Below are 17,082 nucleotides of genomic sequence, written 5' to 3'. Positions count from 1 at the left end.
GTGAATGTCTTCTCTCACTACTCCAAAGGGCCCTCTTGGCAGTCGGAAACACATAGACTATTATGGAGATTGTTTTTTTTAAAGTTATTTTCAGGCGAGCTCTGGTGGCTTAGAGGCAAGAAGCTGCACTGCAATCCCAGAGGTGTGTGGTTCAAATCCACCAGATGCTTTGCTGGAGAAGGAGGAACAATCTCCTCCTGTACCAGTCAAATCTGATTTGACAGTACACACACACACACACACACACACACACACACACACACACAAATAAAAAAATAAAAGTTATTTTCAATGATTATCATTGATGATATCTGCCTCATTTCTACCACCAACGCAATATTCTTTCATCCACTAATTCTTCATTTCCAACTTGTGCAGTCAAGTTGCTAATTATTATTCTCCTATCTTGATGGCACATCAGTTCAAGACTGCAGGACTTGGTTGAAACACTCTCAATTTCTTCATCTCTGGAGACTGAGATTGTTAACAACTTTTGTTTGCTTGGCTCCACAATCAACATTCTTGGTACCAGTGTCCAGGAAATGAAAAGACTAATTACTTTGGGAAAGTCTGCTGTCAGGGACCTCTTGAAAGTATTGAAGAGCAAAGATGTCAGTCTGGAGACTAAGGTGCACCTGATCCAGGCCATAGTCTTCACAATTACTTGCTATGCATCAGAAAACTGAAAAATGACTAGGGATGATAGAGAATTGATGCCTTTGAGCTGGATTGCTAAGAGAACAAACAGGTTCATCCTAGAGAGGGTGAAACCAGGCTGCTCCTTGGAGATAAGGATATTGAAGCTTCCTCTGACATACTTTGAGCATATTTAAAGCAGGGACCAGTCCTTGGAGAGGGACATCATGCTTGGGAGGTTGGAGGGACAGTGCAAGAGAGGAAGACCTTTGATGAGATGGATTGATTCAGTGACTGGGGTAATAGGGATAGTTGTGTCAGAGACAATAATGTTGGCACAGGATTGAGCAGAGTTCAGAGCTGTTGTACATAGGGTGGCTGTGGGTTGCAAGTGACTTGAGGGTACAGAACAACAAGGACAATGGAGTTTATTAGGGAACTTATCAGGTTACAATTCAGGTAGGAAATAGGATACAATTCTTAGGTGAGGACAGGTTCTCAGGTATAGCTGCAGGCTCTAACCTTGAGGCTCATGACTTTAAGACAGTGTAACCAGAGTACTTTTTGGAGGCAAGGATGGTGAAGCCTAGTTTCCTGTATTTTAGACTTGTTAAAAGAGGCTATTCCCTGGAAAGAGACATGCTTGGAGAGGTGGAGGATCAGTAAAGGAAGAAGACCCTCAATGAGATGGATTGACACAATGACTGCAGCAATGGACTCAAGTGTGTTAGAGATGTTAGGGAGGGCACAGAGTAGGACAGGGGTCAGACCTGTTGTTCATAGGATCATTGAGTTGCACCTAACAGCCACAACATGCCCAAAGAATGTGGGGTGAAGGTTTGTCATCCCAGCCTCTAGAAGCCCTCTGGCTGCACTTTCCCCAAGACATATCTCTTTGTTCATTTGGCTGTCTATTTGCCAAATTCTTTTATTCATTACAACTTTAAAAAGGCACAGATTTGTCCTAAGTTAATATGAAAGGGTTATACTTTTGTTTAAATGACTATTTTTGTATTTAGTGAGGAACTTCTCTAAAATGACATTTGGCTTTAAAAGACAGCTTTACTTTTAAAATCTATTGCCTAGACCAAGTTGGTTTCTAGATGAGGGAAGTTCAGGCTCTCATGGGCAATTGGGATTCCATCATTTTCATCCAGAACTGCTACAACTCAGATACTGCAACAGGACGGCTTCAAAACCAGAAATCCAGTCTCTTACAGTTTAAGAGCTTTACTATACCATGGACTGCTAGGAGAACAAACAGGTTTATCCTAGAGAGAGGGAGACCAGGCTGCTCCTTGGAGGCAAGGATTCTGAAGCTTTGTCTGACAAGCTTTGGACATGTTGCAAGAAGGACCAGTCATTGGAGAGGGACATCATGCTTGGGAGGGTGGAGGGGACAGTGCAGGAGAGGGAGACCCTCGATGAAATGGATTGATTCAGTGACTGGTGTAATGGGGGTAGGTGTGTCGGAGACCGTAAGACTGGCACAGGATAGAGCAGGGTTTACAGGGCTCTATGAGTCGCAGGCGACTCGATGGCACATAACAAGTAGAAGGATGGTGCAGCATAGGACAGGATTCAGATCTGCTGTTCATAGGGTCCTATGAATAGTAATCGACTTGACCGCATCTACTAACAAGAAGAAGTCCAAGTTCAGATGCTAGCTGTAGAGGGAAGGGCTGAGCTCTGTGAATTTGGAGGAAAGTCACTGTTTCCTTCCGCTATCTGTAAGCCTGTCATTCCACAGACATCTTCAAGAGTCTTGGCCTTGTCCTGTCACGGAGTTTCTCAGGGCTCAAAGTCAAAAGAATGTGCTCCACTCCTGTGCTTTTAAAAATATCCCAAAGATAAACGCCCTCGGCCGGCCGATTGATCCTCACTTCCCTTTACCTAGGTCCTCTTACCCTGGTAAGTCTCTGCTCTTACAAAGCAATTTACTTATTAATCAGCCTGGAGAGTTGCATGCCAAAAGTGACAAATGCTCCGCGCACAAACAAGTGCCCCGCGGAGCTAGCGGGCGGACCCACCGCACGCCCCGCCCAGAGGGTGGAGCCATCACCCGCCAATTAAAAGGCCTCTCGAGCTAATTTGTTCGACGTCGCGATCCGTAGGGCGGCCGAGTTGCCGCTTCTGCTTTGCGAGTGGTGGAGATTGGGTCATGTGACGGCGCAGAGGCCGGAACTGAGCAGAGTAAGGGACGCTCAGGATTTTGGCAAAAACAAGCGGCGTCGGCACCGCTGACGAGTCTATGGCTGAAGCCGTGCGGCCCCCTCGCCGGGCCAAGGCCAAGGCCAGCCGGACTAAAAGCAAGGTGAGGACTTCTCTTCCTCTGCACTCAAGGATCAAGCCCCTGCGAGTGCACTCGGGCTAGCCTTTCCTCTTCGATCCCTCCAGCAGACTCTCCCTTGTTCCCTGAGTCCTGCTCACCCTCTGCCCCTTTTCCCGGTGCTTGGTCCTATTACTCACTGACAGCATCTCTGTCCCTGTCTTGACACATTTCCTTGCCATACTTTGTGAGTTCGTGAGGAGATCGTTTATTTTTCTCCTACTTCTGGCCTCGTTGGGCGGAAGCAGGGAATCCTTTCGATCCTACCGGGAAGCAGATTTTCTCCTCCTATTTCTAGCCTTGATGCTAACCCCTGGAGACGTTTTCAGTCACTGTCGTGCATAAAGAAGGAAGGGGCTGCCTCTCCACTTGGGGAATGTGTCTTCTGGTCGAGCTTGAAGGATAATGACAGCTATAAAGTAGACTAGTGATGGGCCAGGCTTCACTTCCAAAATTTCGGGTGTTTGTGATGCTGCTCCGATTTCTCCTTGTCCTGTAGTGGAGATGGGGCACAAAGATCCAGAAATGAATCCCTGGGAAATTATAAGTTAAGATTAGTGGGTGATCTAGAATATATGTGGCCTCAGGATCAAAAAATCTGACTTTCACCCAGGTTATACCAGGAGACTACTTTTCATAGGTAACCTGTTCCAGAAACTGTAAATTTCTGTAGATTGTCTTTTTTTATAACGCCTTTAAAAAAGGCTTTGTTTGAGTCACTTAAAGTGGCACGGAGGAGTTAAGCACTCAGTTCCTACTTGAAAGGGTGGTAGTTGGAACCTACCCAGAGGCCCCGGGAAGACAAGCCTGGTGGTCAGCTTCTGAAAGTTCATAACCCTTTGGAGTAGTTCTGCTTGTGCACATTGTATTGCAGTGAGTCAGAATCTACACAACAGCAATTGGGAACAGCAGTGGAGTTACATACTGTCAATTTACCCAGGTTTTTGACAAGCTGGTCTTTATTGTTAGCCACTAGTGAACACTTTAGCAATTAACCTTCTTAACTCTCTGTCTAGTACCTTAATAAAGACATTGTTATGGGATAGTTTCACTCTGTTCTAGAGGGTCTCTGTGAGGTAACTCCAAAGCAGTGGATTTGTTTTCTAACTCATTTGACTAATGTAGACAAAATATAATTTGTACCATTGTGTCTTAGATTTTCACTGCTTTGTATATGACATGCCTGCGGGTGGGAACTCTTATTTACCAGACCATCTTTTCTTTGTTTTGCCATTTCTCAGTCTGTCAGTATACCACATACAAAAGAACTTACAGAGTTAGTGTGTTATGGTTCATATTGATAATAGACTTTAATAAAATGAAATACTAGCAGTTTCATGAAATGGTAAGTTTATGTAAATTCTTTGTATTTCATATCGAGGTTCTCCCACATGTCTAAGTGTATGTCTTTGAGTTTTGGTTGCCATTTGAATATTGTGGAATAATTCAGATGTCAGCATTGTAATATGCTGCTAGCTAATTTAAAAAATTTACGTTGTTATTATTTCTATGTGTGTCTCTGGAGAGAATGTTTACCACTTTAAAGTGATCAGTTATGATGCTCTTTCCTTCTCAAGTTACTGTGTTAATTTTAATTTCTGAACTGAGTGAAGGGTAACAGAAGATCAGTTCTGCACTTAATAATTCATACACATTTTGTGTAAAAGTACACAGAGCAAATTGTTTTTGTTATTGCTGTGTGCTGTGGAGTTGCTTGCAACTCATAGTGACCCTATGTACAACAGCCCTAAACCCTGCTCTGTCCTGTGCTAATCGCACTGTCTTTGACACAACCATCCTGATTACCCCAGTCACTGAATCAATCCACCTCATAGAGGGTCTTCCCCTCCTGCGCTGTCCCTCCACCCTCTCAAGCATGATGTCCCTCTTCAAGAACTGCCAGAGTATGTCAGACGAAGCTTCAGAATCCTTGCCTCCAAGGAGCAGCCTGGTTTAATTCTCTCAAGGATAAACCTGTTTGTTTTCCTAGCAGTCCATGGTATATTCAACACTCTTCTTCAGCACCACAGCTCAAAGGCATCAGTTCTCCTTCTATCCTCCCTAGTCATTGTCCGACTCTCTGACGCATAACAAGTGATTGCAAAGACCATGGCCTGTATCAGGCATACCATAGTCTCCGGAGTGACACCATTGCTCTTCAGTACTTTGGAGAGGTCCCTAACAGCAGACTTTCCTATCACAATACGTCTTTTAATTTCCTGGCTGCTTGTGCAAATTAGTTTCAGCAATTCATATACTTTTTGTGTATTTCGTGATAATGCTTGCAATCCTAAAATAAGACATCACTCAACTCAACTGATAATGGGGGTAGGTGTGTCAGAGACAATAAGATTGGCACAGAATAGAGCAGGGTTTAGGACTGTTGTACATAGGGTTGCTATGAGTTGCCACATAACAGCAACAACAGCATAACATGTGTGCTTGTACTTTCCTCCAGAGCTTTTCTGAATGCTATTTCCTCTGGCCCGACAGCTCTTGTCCTTGACCTAGTTCCAGTTAAACCAGTTGACCTATGATGACCTCACATGTGCCAAAGTAGAGCTGTGTTCAGCAGGGTTTTCAGTGACAGATTCTTTGGAAGTAGAATGCTATCCTTTCTTCCAAGGTACCTCTGTTGTTTTTATATGCCATTGAGGCCACTACAAGACTAAAGCATGGCAGTCCTCATAGCAGTCCTAGGAACGATAGGTCTCAACCTTGCCCTGTTCTGGCACCATCCTCACCATCTCTGATTTGCTTGAACACATAGTCACAGTGTTAGTCTGTCTTGTTGAGAGTCTTTCTTTCTCTGACCCTCCACCTTTCCCAACTTGATGTCATTTTTTTAAGGACTGCCCCCCCATGACAGCATGACTCAAAATACATGAGACAAAGTTTCACCATCCTTGCCTCTAAGCAGCACGCTGGTTGCACTGCTGCCGAGAGAGGCTTCTTTGTTCTTTTGGCGTCCATGGGATGGATAGTCAGTACTCTTCTCTGACACCACAGTTCAAAGGCATTGGTTCTTTTGTTGTTCTTTGTCCGTCAGAAGCAATTGAAAATGACTGTGGTCATTGCAGCCCCTTGATGATGTTTGTTGAATGAAGGTGTAAATATCAGCATTAAAGATTACTTCCAAACTTTGCCACTCAGAATGATTTACTCCAGAAAATTCTGTCTGACTTGGCACGAAGGTGAAACTTGATAAAAGTCCTTGTTAGTATGAGGAATTCTTAGGAAAGATTCTTAGTAAAAGGAATTCGTACAGAGTAAACGGTCTCATTTCTTTGTGCTGGCCACAGTTTGCTCATGGCTTTAAAGCCCTCTATTAGTGGAACCTTTACTTATCGTTTGTCCACTGTCAAAGGAGTCATAGAATGACGGCCCAAGTCTCAGATCAGGAAGTAAATGGTGTCATGTGCCATTTCCTTTCAGATATTTACAATGACTTCTGAATTTTGCCATGCAACTGACCTACATTCTTCCTTGTTAATCATCTGATAGATGACTTCATCTTGCTAGCTTGTTATTATCTGGTGTGCATCACTGGATGCCTAAGAAGTAGTTCAAAGAGCATGCCCATTCTGTGAGGGTATTTCTCTGTTCAAATATCACCTATCTTAGAGGACCCTGAGTTGGACGCAGATGGGCCCTCTCCTCCTGTGTGATACAGAGTCTCCGAAAACCTGGAGAGTCAGCTAGGAATCGATTCTGAATTGAGGGCATACAGTACAGTATCAGAGGACTCTGTTGATCGTGGTAGAGTGTAGGTTAATAACATAAGAGTTGGAATTGGTCTGGATTAAGTAGTCTTTATGCTCATATAAAGGTAGTTTTACAGTTAACAATTAGATTCTAAATGCCAGCAGCTCAGAAGAGTGTACAGTAAGTTCTGAGGACTGACTGAGCAGCGGCCTAGTGACCTGATAACAGAGAGTCTTTTCTTTCTCATCTTGTTGGTTGCCCTGGAGTCTGTTCTGACTCACCGAGGGCCCATGCTTGCTGAGAACTGTGTTCCATAGGGTTTTCAAGACAGGCGTTTTGAAAGCAGATCACAAGACTGTCTTCTGAGGTGCCTTTGGGTGTGTAACTGTGGTGCTTAACCATGTGCACGACCCAGGAAACTCCTCCTTGTTGGTTAGAGATGCAGTCCCCTATAGATGTGATCAGAAAGGTAACAGAGAGCCACATCACACAGGGTATTGTAAGGAATTGTAAGTGAGTTCTGGTAGCTTCTGGCTGCTTGTTCTCCAAGACATATTTGTTTGTTCTTTTTACAGTCTGTGGGGTGTTCTGTAAATGAGCAGAAATTTAGGATTTATGTATGATTTTTGTCACCTTGATTCCACAGGACAAGGGCCAGTGTGGTGTCCAGACTTCAAGGATAGAGACTTGAGTGACATCTTCTCTTCCAAGTTAGATTAAGGATCATGATTCCATTTTTCTTATATTTCCTTTATGCTGGCCATAGTGAATTTAAAGATTGTTTTCCAAATACATACTTATTTTTATGAGAGCATAGTAGTGATGAGGGGTTTTGAGGTCATTGTAGAACAAAGACGCAGAACACCCTCCCTTCCCCCAACCCTTTCCACTTGTATATTATTTTTGTCCATCCCTGGACACTTGGGGAAGATGTCCTGAGAGCTTTTGATTTGGTAGACTGTTGTGTCTGAGCCCTTTTTCCATCTGCTTGGCCTTGTGTTGTGCTCAGTGCTGGTGAATGACAAACACACCCTGACTTTTCACCTAATCCAATGATAAGTATTCTACAAAACCTATGACATTTTATTGCCTGTCCTTTGTGAAGAAGGAAAGCATATTTTACTTAAGTAAGGAGTGACAGTTTTTTTGCTTTGTAAAATTCATAGAGAATTTTAAGTGATGTAGAGAAATTCCCTTTTGTTCTGTAGAAATTAAAAACAAAGCAAAACTATTTTACCGCTAATTACAAAAAGTGCTCCCTTAAAAAAACCCAGTATCTCTAAGTGTGGGCTCACACATAGAACCTAGAAATGAAATTCCCTGGATTTACCATCTGACAACAATTTGGTAACAGTTTGTTGTGATTTCTTCTTTAAGGGAGCTTATTTAATGATATAATTATGTTTTTACTTTTTATTAACCTGTCTGTGTCATTTCATGAGGTATTTTGTTTTCTACTGTGATTATTTTATAATTATTCTTTCTTCTGTGCAAATAAAAAATATAGAAATACAGGTTTTTCTTAATCTTCTTGAACATTTTCTGTGTTAAGAAAAATGTCTTTTGCTTAAAATAGAATTCTTTATTAAACACTAATTTTTGAGGGTAAGAGTGGAGTTTGTAATGTTACCTACACAATGTCCTCTTGTTCTTATTCTGAGATAATTAAATGAGTGAAGTGATTGGAATCTAGCTGTCATTTTAAAATTAATCAAAGTAAAATTTTGCATTTTAAATGCCTGCGAAGATACAGACTTTTCTGTAAAAGTTCAACTTCTTGTGATTTTATTGGATCTTTGGTTTCAGAAGGGCATAGGAAAAGAAACTTTTTTTTATTTCCATTCATTGATTGTTGCACTTTTCTTTTTTTTTTTTTTTTGATTGTTGCACTTTTCTCTCTGACCTGGCCCTCCCCAGTACACTCTTCTCATTGAAAAGTAAAAGAAAAACTCTTTCGTTGTTTTACAATCCCTCTCCCCAGGTCCACTCCACTATGCAGTCTTCATTCTGAACTCCCATCATGACAAAAATACCTAATCACATTTCCCTTTTAAATAGTTTTCCCCCTCATCTGTTTCAATGCAGTATACATTATTTATCCCATCTTTCTCAGTCTCCCCCCAACCCCGAGGTCAGTCTTGTTTTACAACAGTGGCACCATGCAGTATTTGTCCTTTTGTGACTGAGATACTTCACTCATCATAATGTCCTCCAGGGTCACCCATTTTGAATAATATTGCATGAGTTTCTTGTTTTTTAATGCATCGTAGTATTCCATTGTGTGAATATACCACAGCGTCTCTATCCATTTGTTTGTTGATGGGTTCCTAGGTTGTTTCCAACTCCTTGCTATTGTGAACAAAGCCATGATAAGCATGGGTGTGCATATATCTGCTTGGATGGTGGTTATGGTTTCTTTAGGGTATATGGAAGGTGATATGGCATTTTCTCAAAAAGTTGCAAATAGAAATACCATTTTACCCAGCAATTCCACTATTGGAAATATACCCCAAAGAAACCAGAACTGCCACTCAAGATATATGCACACCCATGTTTATTGCTGCATTGCTCACAATAGCAAAGGGGTAGAAACCACCCAGGTGCCCATCAACAAATGAATGGATAGAGAAACTGTGGTATATTCACACGATGGAATACTGTGCTGCATTAAAAAAAAAAGGAACTCATGAAATAGACAAACTGGGTGACACTGGAGGACATTAAGCTGAGTGAAATATCTCAGTCACAAAAGGACAAATACTGTATAATGCCACCATTATAAACAGGATTGACATGATGACTGGGGAGGAACTAAGAAAAGAAGGGATAAGTAATGTATACTGCATTGGAACAGATGAGGGAAAGAACTGCTTAAAGGGAATATATGATTAAGTATTTGCATAACAACAGTTCACAATAAGAGCTGCATAGTAAGTGGACTGGGGTGGGGGTGGGCAGTTGTCCAATAATGAAAGAATTTTTTTCTCAAAGAGAAAAGCGAACTGGGAGGGAGTGGGCAGTGAGGAATATGTGCAACAATGAATGAATGGAAATCCAAATTCTCAATAAACTTTCATTAAAATCTCAGTTTTAAAAACCCACAAAAAAAGAGAAGTAAAAAAATAAAGTGTGAGCTTTGGTGGTAAAAGCGGGCTGAGGCTCAATTGGCGTTAGACTGTTCAGGGTTTTTTTTTTATGCAATAAGTATCTAGGAGTATTTATTTTGTTCTGTAAATTACAAATAAAAACTACTGTTGTTGCTTTTGTTTCTCAACTCAAAAATTGTTTTAGCTTTTCCTGCCAGAATTTTGAAAAATGTTTGTCCAGAAGAAGACAAAAACATGCAGACCGCTACTACTTGGAGATAGCCTCGTTCACTTTCCTTCCAGGAGGGTGGACAACAAGCTAGTTAAGACTTTCCCCCTCCATTCTTAAGTTGTGTTGTTTGCCTTACACAGTCAAAATTGCCTAATCAGAATATAAAACATGTTGCTTTGGGAAGTGAATTTAGATTTCACTTGTTTGATGACAGAATTTAGATTTTATGTGCAGTTTAAAAATTCCTCAGCTTGAAATTGTCAACTCTTGTTGTGATTTCATATTATCAATCTTATTTTCAGGAAAAAAAGAAATGTGAAACCCTTCGCAGGGAAGAACCCGATGAAGTCTCTCTTCTAGAATCTTCCAGAGAACAAGAGATCCCTCCTCTAGCTTGTGAGCTCAGAGGAGACCCTCTGAAAGTGTTAACTGATTCTCAGTTGCAGAATGATGCCAGTGAACCAAACGAGAGTGGAATGTTTGATATACAGCTCACCTCCTTGACCCTGAGCAGTGCTGGGTCCCTGCCATGTACCGCTGAGACTCTAAAGCAAAAGGCAGAGGAGAGAGCCTCTGCTGAGCAGGAAGAAGTCAAGCAGGCGGCTGACCCTGGAGACATTGTTGCAACTATAGTAGAAAACCCCGAGAACTTTCCAGAAGTGGAGGAAAAGAAATTGGAGCAGTGTGGACCATCAGAAAGCACACAGCAGTCCAATTTTTCACCTCCTCAACTGGAAGTGGGAAGTTTACAGAGCAGAGACATTCCTCATAGGACAGAGGACAGACAAGCCCAGAGTGTTTCTTTACAGGTGCCACACACTGTGGGCATGCAGTGTTCTTGTGAAGCCACGGACATCTTTAAGCCCCCTAAAGTGAAAAAACTGTACCCCCCGTTGCCAGTTGAAATGACCGTAGAAGAACCAGCCTTGGTGGCCATGAAACCCTTATTTCATAGTCAGCGACTCTACCCTGAACTCCCATCTGAACCTGAACTTGCCCCATTTACTAAAGAGCAGCTCAAAGTCTTCGAGCCTGGTTCTTGGCTGGAAAACGTTGAGTCATACCTGGAAGAATTTGACAGCATGGCCCATCAGGACAGGCACAAGTTTTACGAGTTGCTTTTGAACTACTCGCGGTGTAGGAAGCAGCTGCTGCTGGCCGAAGCCGAGCTGCTCACTCTCACGGCTGATTGCCAAAATGCCAGAAGTCGACTCTGGCACTTTAAGGAGGAGCAAGTGTCTGCACAGGTATTTTTTCTCGAGCGTTCGTTCTGAGCTTGCAGGAGGCTGGGGAATTTGCAGTGAAGCTGCTGGTCCCGTGGTGCCGTCTGGGATGACAGGGGGCACCTTTCCACACTGGCTTCATCTTAGTTCAGTGTAATACCACAGAGTAAGGGGCCATATCGAGAACCTGAAAAAGAGAAGCAGGTCAAACGGGGCAGTGGTGATCTCAGAAAGCTCTCGCTCCATCTTTAGAGACACCCACTCTTGAATTTTTAAAAACTCATGACCATCAAGTTGAAACCGACTCATAGCTGACTCGCCATTGTCTTATCTTTCCCTCAGGGAGGCGATGGTGGATTCCACCTGCCAGATTGTGTTATTTATTGATCCAGTACTACCACATCTGCAGTTTACCCAGGGAAATTAGACATCTGGGTTTTTACCTGAGGGAGCCCAATTTGTGAACTTTGCCAATTAATTCAAGAATACAAGAGCCCTGGTAGTGTAGAGTAAGTGTTGGGCGCTGTGTATCTCTCTTTGTTAAAGAGTCTGGAATGGGGACAATTTGGAAATATAGACAAGTAGGATAAAAAACATGGTCGCAGGAGTTAGTGTTGGCAGGGATCTCTTATCTGAGAAGAATGTTGACAGAGAATGATGAGGGTAGGTGTATAGAGATTTGAAGCACCTTGAAGTTGAGGAGTGATTCAGGGTTGAATGTTAATAAATTAGAAGGTGTTGGGTATTATTATCATGGTGGGAGTCTAGATCGAAGGCTGCATAGTGGATTGGACTTGGGCGGAGGGATTGTATAATAATGAAGGAATTTTTCTTTTACTTTTCATGGAGAAGAATGAACTTGGGGGGAGGGGTGGGTGGGGAGAGTAGTATAGCAGTAAATGAATGGAAATCCATAGTCTCTAAATTTTCATTAAAATTAATAACAATACAAAATAGAAGGTGATAGTAGCAATCAAGAGAATACTAAAGACAGGTACTATCATCTTCTTGTCCGCTTCCCCACTTACCTTTTAGGATTCTTCTTTCTTGATTTGAATTATAAATGCATTTATTATTGACATACCCCTTATCACTTGATTGCATAGCTGCTTGTATGAATTTCTGCCTGGTAATGTTGTTTCCTCACTGAAATTACTTACTCACTGAAGATGGCACTGAAACTGAACACGTAACTTTTCACATTTCACTCTCTTTTTTACCACCAGGGCATCTGTGCAGATCAAGTGAAAGTTTCAGGTTACCACCGCTACCAGAGGGTAGAGATGAATGAAAACGCATTGGGAGATCTAAAGAAGCTCTTTGATGCCAAATCTGAGCACCTCCACCAGACCCTGGCTCTGCATTCTTACACCTCTGTGCTCTCAAGGCTGCAAGTGGAGTCTTACCTCTATGCACTGCTCAAAAATTTGGCTGTGCTGAGCTCTGCAACAAATCAGCAAGGGCCAGGTGTGTTGTGTCAATAGTGATGGCCTCTACTGTGATCCAAAATAAAACCACAACGCAGTGGTGTGGTTTGGTCAACTTGATTATATACAAATTTCCAATGTAGGGGTGAGATTGGCCCTAATGCAGCTTCTCAGAGGTGCTAGCTCTTCTTCTTCATGGGCTGTTGTCCTTTGCTTCTCTAAAGTGCAAAAACCTCTTGATCATTGCTGTTCTATTTTATGTAAATATATAAAAGTTTATATGTGTAGGAGAGTCCACATAGTTTTTGATCCCAAAGCTACTAAAAGACTAATGGTCAGAGCTCTTTTTATCTTTTGCAATTTTATTTTTACTTGTCTAGTTTACCAGACTGTTGACATCCTTTTCAGCAGAAGTTCTAGGATCTGAGTTGTTCCTATCTTTACTGCATGATGTGTTGGAGATTAGCTATGCATGTTGAGTTAGGGAATTTTAATTTCTGGAAGAGTTGGTTTCTCTTCATTAACACTCACTGCTCCCCCTAAGGTTTCAATCTGAACATTTTGTTAATTTGCTCTCATACAGGTCTTGACAAAATTGCAGTGCACATGCAGACATTTTTACGAGTTAGGCTGAACTAGTGTTTGGTTTTAAGAAGAACAGAAAATTAATTTCGATGAAGTCAGTTTTCCCCTTTTAAAAACATTTTATTATGAAGTGAATGAAAGCTTGCAGAGCAGATTGATGCTTGTGCAGCCATTCGTACCTGATTTGCAGTGACATTGTTCCAGTCCCTCCCTGTGTCAGCATTCTTGTGTGGTTTGATTGTCATTTCCGTTCATCCTCCTGTCCTCTCACTTCCTGCCAGTTTTCTCTTACTTGAACCTCACAGATTGGAATACTTTCTAGGTTTAGATGTTGTAAGGTGCCGTCAAGTCGGCTCTGACCTCTGGTGACCCAGGTGCACAGAAATAAATCCTTACAGTGTCTTCTGCAGTTGTTGACTATCACAATTATTTACAAATTATGAATAATTACAACCAATTAATTAACAATCACAGAACAGTTAACCTATTTTTTTTTAATTTTCATTTAAGTTAATAATAAATTTATTTTTTTTTCTATAATTATATTTTATTAATTTTCATAAACATTTACAGAGATTTTGGGCTTCCACTCATTCATTGTTGCACTATTCTCTCTACCCTCCTCCCAGTTTGTTCTTGTCCAAATGCCACAGTGCTTGTCAAAGCCAGTTCTGATTAATCTTTGTCAGTGTATCCTTTGCCATTCCCTATCACTCCTCCCTGAGAGAGACTTCACCCTGAGTCATAAGGAAAAGGGGATGGCGTATTCTCTTAGCTACTTCCTGCTGAAAAGGGACGCTGTGGGTTTCAGGGTGAAGATCTTCTCTCACTACTCTAAAGGGCCCCTTTGGCAGTAGGAAACACATAGACTATTATGGAGATTGATTTTGGAATTCAGATGCACTCTTATTGATTGTGCTTGGCTGTACATGTACATATCCTTCAAGATGTATCATGGGGGTGTTGCAACCTAGAAGACACAAATTTGACTAACAAGTTATAAGTACATGAGTCCAAAAATTATGGAAAAGTAAAATAAAAGATTCTTTCATTGTTTTACAAACCCTCCCCCAGGTCCCCTCCACCATGCAGCCCTCGCTCTAGTCTCCTGTGATGACAGAAATACCCAGTTACATCTCTCTTTTAGACGGTTCTCTCCCTCCTCTGCTTCAGTGCAGTATACATTATTGAACCCATCTTACTCAGTGTCTCCCTAACCCCAAGGACAGTCCCATTCTACAACAGTGGCATCATGTAATATTTGTCCTTTTGTGACTGGGATATTTCACTCAGCATAATGTTCTCCAGAGTCAACCATTTTGAATAATATTGCATGAGTTCCTTGTTTTTCAATGCAGCATAGTATTCCATTGTGTGAATATACCACAGCTTCTCTAGCCATTCGTTTGTTGATGGGCACTTAGGTTGTTTCCAACTCCTTGCTATTGTGAACAAAGCTGCAATGAACATGGGTGTGCATATATCTGCTTGGATGTCAGATATGGTCTCTTCAGGGTATATTCCCAGTAGTGGAATTGCTGGGTCAAATGGTATCTCTATTTGCAACTTTTTGAGAAAGCGCCATACTGCTTTCCACAGGGGTTGCACCATTTTACACTCCCACCAACAGTGAATCAGGGTTCCAGTTTCTCCACAACCTCGCCAGCATTTGTTGCTTGCTGTTCTGTTAAATTTTGCTATTTTGACTGGGGTGAAATGATATCTCATAGTTGTTTTAATTTGCATCTCTCTTAGGGCTAGGGATTTTGAGCATTTCTTCATGTGTTTGTTAGCCATCTGAATGTCGTCTTCGGTGAAGTGCCTAGAACAGTTAACCTATTGTTGTAGTCACTGGGCCAATCCATCTTTTTTTCTTATAAACAGTAATTTGTTTACACTGTGTTTCATTTGTGTACTTGTTTAATACAATCTTTGTTTTACATTTGGTTTCATAAAATCATTCATATACGTTGTATTTTATGTAATGAATTACTTTTGATCTATGCCTGTTATTACCCCATCTTTTTTAGTCCCCATTGAATCTTTTCTATTCCGTCACCTCCTCATCTGCCTACAAAACTTTTGCTATCCTACTGATTTCCGCCCTTCCTCCCCCCCCCTTCCCCTTTTGGACATTTATATGCATCTTACTAGATATCCATCTGGTTTTACAATAAAGATCTCCTGTATCCTGTCGAGGATCTTCCTGTCTTTTTCTGACTCTGTACTTTTTTCCAACGTGATGTCCTTCTCTAGGTACCGGCCCCTCCTGATAATATATACAAAGTATATGAGATAGATAATTGCTTTCTAAGCCTATGTATGTGGACTCTTGTTCATTTTAAATGAGAACTGTACAAACTTAGTTGTCCCCAAAACCCATTTATGGGAATTCATTCAATCCTCTTTTTATTTATAGCATCTAAACAAATAGAAACTATTCCCTCTGATCTGTGTCAACTAAAGGAGTGCATTAGTGTCTTATTCACCTTCACCAGGAGAGTTAATCAAGACACTCAGTTCCATGATGATATCCTTCTCTGGCTGCAGAAATTGGTAAGAAACAGAAATAGGTACAATCTTTATGTCCCTGATAATTTAAGAGACTCCAGCGTTACCTCTTATTTCCATCAGTTTTTCTTTGACAGTTTCTTGAACTAGTTTACTTAGTAAGTTAATCGTGGCATTTTCTTTGATCATGGCATTGTATACATGGTATTTACCTCGTGTTACTGGGTACAGAGTGCTTTCTCTCACAAATCTTTTGTTAAAATGAATCCTCACTTTTAGGAAGAAATGGAAAAATAAGAACTATGTATATTCAGAATATTGGTGTTTGATCTAAAAATTGAACATGTATTTTCTATTTCTTTTTGTCCTTTTTTTGTTTTAATTTTGTGTTTAGTCATCTTTTTTTTTTTAAAGGGGAATTAGAAAGATACCAGCATTTGGAAAGTTGAGGCAGGATATTACGTGTACTGCGGAGGGCTTGGGTATTTTGTTGGTTGCTTGTTCCTCAGTGGGGCACCTTTGGTATTTGTTAGGTTCATATGAACATTTTTCACTATGGAGTATTATTCTGAGAATACCTATTTGCATTTCAGGTTTGGTTAAAAAACTTAAGAGTAGAAGGGAGCTCTAGTAGCCTAGTGGCAAGAAGCTGCACTGCAGTCCCAGAGGCTTGTGGTTCGAATCCACCAGATGCTATGCTGGAGGAAAAGGGGCAATCCCCTCCTGTACCAGTCAGATCTGATTTGACGGTGCATCTCAAAAAAATTAAAAAAAAAAAACCCAAACCAACAACAACAAAAACTAACAAAAAATCCTGAGAATAGAATGAAGTTTGCCTTTTCTATTCAGATGTGGTTAGTGGAAATAAAAAAAAAATTCTTGTATTTTCAGAGACATGACTTCTGAAATCTTATCACAATACTCTTAGTTTCATAGGACACACTGCCTCTGTATGGTAGAACCTCAACCACTCTTCAGTGTTTTTTATATCTAGTTACTCTTGTGAATGGTTCCATGTATTTAAACACTGGATAAGTGACTTTACTAGATCTCCCTCGATAAAGTTTTCTTCTTTTTAAACAGTGAGACCTTACCTCCTTGGTTTTTCAGGTAGCAGTATTACAAAGATTTGGTTGCACTGGAGACCACATCTTCCTTCTAAACCACATTCTTCGATGTCCCGCTGGTGTTAGTAATTGGGCTGTCCCATTCATCCAGGTATGATGGCCTTCTGATTTGAAAGGAAGTCTGATTAGATAATTTTCCTGAAGGAATAATAAAAAGGGGGAGAAATTTGATAAAATAGAAAGTATTTTCTTTTAAATAGAAACTTTTTGTATTTAAGATT

The 17,082-nt window shown here is 41.0% G+C and overlaps 1 protein-coding gene across 1 annotated transcript in view; it reads left to right on the top strand.

Moving 5' to 3' along the window:
* Positions 1–2,887: 2,887 nt before the first annotated feature.
* EPG5 (ectopic P-granules autophagy protein 5 homolog (C. elegans)) overlaps positions 2,888–17,082 on the top strand; it is a 94,660-nt gene continuing 80,465 nt past the window's right edge. The window contains exons 1-5 of the mRNA XM_006889217.1: positions 2,888–2,950; positions 10,291–11,235; positions 12,438–12,678; positions 15,643–15,779; positions 16,845–16,952. Coding sequence (XP_006889279.1) covers positions 2,888–2,950; positions 10,291–11,235; positions 12,438–12,678; positions 15,643–15,779; positions 16,845–16,952 — 1,494 coding nt within the window. The remainder of the gene's footprint in view (positions 2,951–10,290; positions 11,236–12,437; positions 12,679–15,642; positions 15,780–16,844; positions 16,953–17,082) is intronic.

Source organism: Elephantulus edwardii, unplaced genomic scaffold, assembly GCF_000299155.1.
Source record: "Elephantulus edwardii isolate Elephantulus edwardi_28Jun2011 unplaced genomic scaffold, EleEdw1.0 scaffold00076, whole genome shotgun sequence".
NCBI lineage: Eukaryota > Metazoa > Chordata > Mammalia > Macroscelidea > Macroscelididae > Elephantulus > Elephantulus edwardii.
Note: the sequence above shows the minus strand (reverse complement) of the source record. Positions and strands in the feature narration are given on the sequence as shown.